At 49.1% G+C, this 4133-nt stretch overlaps 1 protein-coding gene across 1 annotated transcript; it reads left to right on the top strand.

Moving 5' to 3' along the window:
- Nucleotides 1–65: 65 nt before the first annotated feature.
- On the top strand, nt 66–1153 carry Pmar_PMAR016926 (hypothetical protein; the record flags this gene model as incomplete). Its single annotated transcript, XM_002765906.1, has 3 exons — nt 66–510; nt 783–974; nt 1035–1153. The coding sequence occupies 3 exons, from the start codon at nt 66–68 to the stop codon at nt 1151–1153; spliced, it is 756 nt and encodes a 251-aa protein (XP_002765952.1).
- Between the last annotated feature and the right edge of the window lie 2980 nt (nt 1154–4133).

Genomic DNA, 4133 nt, shown 5'->3' with positions numbered 1-4133 from the left:
CCCATTAGAGGAGGTTTGTGATTCCTGGGAAGCTCAGTTGTTCCTTTTCCCTCCTCCAATCCAATATGAATAACGCCACTCATGACGAAGTTAAACAGCTTCTGCCTTCTGACTATCCAGAGGTTCTTCTGGACGCCGTGGTGGAGAGACTCATTGCTATGGAGATCACGAATCAGAGAGATCTCGTTGGTCTTGCGTCAGACGATCCACTATTGACCTCTTTGGTCAACTCATTGTTCCCTGCGGCGGCTAAGGAGACTGATGATGCTGAGCAATCACGGCTTGTGAAGGCAATGAAAGTGAGATCTCTCATCAAGGAGGCTTGTGCGAAGTCTTCTCTCAAGAGTACATCCAGCTCGCAGGAAGCCTCGCTGAAAGACTATTCTGCTCGTTTTTCTGCAAGATATGGTGGTATGCCATCGGCATCGCTCTTACCGGATGGTGGTATGCTGAAGCTTGCCCATAATGATATTGCTGCCTACAAGGAGTTTAAGGTCGCTCTCGTCAACGGTGAGCCATCAGCGGCGTCGTCCGACAAGGTACCCACGATTGACAGCGAGGGGAAGATAGTGTTCATTCCTCCGACGAGCTCTTCGGGTAAGAAGCCACGTTCTTTCCCCGAACTTCTACTATGTCTCGTTACGAGACTCTCGTACCGTGGGCGGCGATGGTGGAAGTGAATTCTTCCGCTTCGGTGGGCAATATTCTGGCTGAATACGTTATCACCCTCGCTCGTATAGCAACATCCCACAGTGTTGGTGCTAGTATTAGTTATGATGAAGGTTTCCGCCAACGCTTGTCCTCATTGGCCCGTCGTTTGGCAGAAAAGAAGGGTATCAGCTATGGTGAGGCGGTAGCGAAGACGTTATTGAAGGGGACTAACAGTGAACTGCTAGTCCAAGCCTATAGTTCCACCCCTATGGGTAGATTTGGGGATTCTATCTCTGATCGTCGCTTTCCGGGCAAAGGAAGAGGTAGAGGTCATGGTCGTTCTGACCCTAACGAGCCTTCAAGATCGGATTACTCACTTACAGGATCCTGCCCTTACAGTCGGAGTCAGTGCCAGTTGCTGAAGATCCGTAAATGCCCATTTGGTCCCTCACAGCATAAGAGTGATGTGGCTGACGAGAATAAGAAGAGGAAGACCACCTGATTATGAGTATATGTCTTCAACGTCGCGTTGAAGTCGTTGACAACGTGTGATCATCTTATCTCAGAGGTAGATGATGAGGTTCAACTGCGAATGGTTGCTCCTCAATGACTTTTTTTTGATGAAGCCCCCGCGGGTCTGTTTCTGTGAATTTGTTCTGGTTGCGCTGGGTAGTGAGCTTCTTGGGGCATGGCTTCAGGATCGATTGGTAACCTGTCAGTTTATTTTCTCCTTGTCGGGGTCGGCTATCTGGCCGCCCACGACTAAAGGTTGCCGCTCCCAGGAGGCTCGCAAACGTCGAAGGCGACGCTACAAAGCCGCTCGGTATGCTCATAGTGCTATCACTACTACCGTGAAGAGTTATGTCGACACGAGGAGCGCCGATCCTCCCCCGGACAACTCGAAGTCTTTATCGGTGGACCAAGTCCCCGGTTTTCTTTCAACTGACGGCAACTGTTGGGAAACATTGGCCGCATCAGTCTCAGCAAAAGAGCGATCTGCATCTCCGATGCAAGATGGATCAGGATTGCCCGCCACATGTCAGTGGGATTCTACTATCCATATTTCGACCCGACTCGAGGCCGTCGTTAACGAGATTGCTAATGCTCTTCAGGATAAAGCGACAGAATGGTCTAATCAACCCCAGGTTAAGGAGTTTCTATCGACCTTCGATTTCTCATCAAGAGAGTTATAATCCTCCATGGCCGTTGGATGGGTCAATCTCGGTATTGTCGAAGCGGGCAACGAGTTAGCAGTTGGATTCTGCAACATACTAGAGAGTCACGGCTTTGGGAATACTGCTACCTTCATGGAACCGGCTTCTTCAGGTTCAAAGGCTAGGGGTAGGCTTTTGGAGGTGCTATCCCGCATCACCGCAGATGAGAGTATTCCGGAAGATAATGGAATTGGTTTTGCCACTATGAGTGGTTGTGGGGTTGGTCTTAATATTCCTATGGTTGAGAATACGGATACTTGGCCGGCTTTCAAACGCAAACCACCTAAACCGGGTGAACTAGAGTATATACGGTGGCCAGCTGACGATCCCTGTCTACCAGCCCTGATAAAGCTAGCGAGTGATGGCCTTAGCTCTCTCGCTACCGACCAAATTAGAGAAGAAGTAAGAGCCGGAAGATTCGAGATCCTGTCGGAGCGGGCTGCCCGTTCTAAGGGAATGAAGGCAGTAAGTAAAATCGGGGCGATTTATAAAGATGGTACGAAACAGCGTTGTCGTCTTATTAGCAACTATCGGTGTAGTGGCATCAATAGATCTATTGAAATAGTTAGTTTCTAATAGTAGATTTCAGTAGTCGTCCTTCTAGATCGGAGATCATAACAACCGCTCCTGCTAAGTGGCGCCGGGTCGCTGAAACGCCTCAAGGATGACTCTGGTTCGAGCATCTCTCTGGGCAGCAGATGTTTCTGAAATTATGTGAACAGATAGTGTTGTCAATCTCTTGGTACGTCAGTGGGGCTTTTGGTTACATTTTCCTAACACTTTCTTCTCCAAAACATGCCTCGGGAACCGTCAAGGGTTCGATCGTATCTTGAGAGTTTCTACAGCCAAGCACAGGGCAAATCTGCTGAAGAGAAGGAGAAGGAAAACTTGGAGTTTCTGTCACAGTCTCTGAAGCCTTCTACATTACAACAATACCGAACACCTGTGAGCTACTACGAAGCCGGATTCGGTCCCATATGTGCGACGAATCGCGTCACAGTCAACAACCTTATTTCTTTCATCAGAGGTCTAACGGCCTCAGGGGAGATTCAATCATCTACTATCCGTAAATATACTTCGGCCGTGCGATCGACTGCCCAGGTTCGCCTTGGACAAGTGTTCTCCCGTGAAGAGAGCCAAATCGTAGATAGGGCTCTGCGGAGTGCGGATAATGCACTGAGCTCTCTTGAACGTCCAATAAAGAGAGCAGTAGTGCTCCCGAGCGAGTGTCTGAAAGCGTTAGCTCATATGCCTCTGCAATTTGCGAGTTTAGAAGATCAGATCAGATCAGCAGCTTTATTGGGCAGTACTTTGATGCTCCGGTTTAAACAGGTGGCAGCACTCCGTGTGGCAGACGTGAGTTGGGGAGAAACACCAGAGGGTACTCTAGTGCGTCTTGATTTCTACAACACCAAAACTTCCTTCCATGAGGAACGTGAAATTTTATGCTCAGCGGGGTGTTTATGCAACAAGGTGCATTGTGTGGCTCACAATATTACTAAGATGTCGCGAAAAGCTACTTCAACGAGCCAAAGGGTATTTCCTGAGCTGAGTACGAGCACCTACTCGGGAGAACTCAGGAAATTTCTCACCAAGGAGTTTCCGCAATATGTCTTCGAGTGGAAACTGGATGAAGTTACGATGCACAGTCTACGTCGCTCGGGTGCGTCAAGTCTATCCGACCACGGGGTGAGCTCTCACCAAATCAAAGCTGGGGGTAATTGGCGTTCATCGGCCTTCGAGAGCTACGTGGATGAATCCGTGAAGAAGAAGTGTCGGAGCCATGTTGAGCAAATTTTGGACGCTGCATGACTCTTGGACGCTTGGTGTGTTTCTTAGACTTTGTGGTAGTGCTTTCTCAAATGGTCTCCCGTTGAGTTCAGTTTCGAACGATAACCCAGCTGTCGGAGCTTGGGGAGTAACTTCCTGCATCCCATAACTGTAATGTTAACTTGGTGTGAGGGTCTCTCATTGATGAGGATGTTACGTCGGAGAATGTCCCTAGTGGAAGGTGTCTTCTGAAGGTTCTGTTGAACCATCGGACATGTCTCCTCCCTCCGACAGTGAGGATCTCGTTTCAAGTAGGTGACTCATCGTTGTCTGTGTGTTCGAGTTTGGGGGACACTAACATATGTCACGAAACATGGGCCATATTCCGTGATATAGTTAGTGTGACCAAACATGATCTGTGAACCTAGGGGCCCAGGGTAGACCCAGAGAGGGGTCGGGCCTCCGGTTCACAGTGTTTGGTCCTCTCCCACACTCCCA

The sequence above is a fragment of the Perkinsus marinus genome (genome assembly GCF_000006405.1).
Source record: "Perkinsus marinus ATCC 50983 genomic scaffold scf_1104296974312, whole genome shotgun sequence".
Lineage (NCBI taxonomy): Eukaryota > Perkinsozoa > Perkinsida > Perkinsidae > Perkinsus > Perkinsus marinus.
Note: the sequence above shows the minus strand (reverse complement) of the source record. Positions and strands in the feature narration are given on the sequence as shown.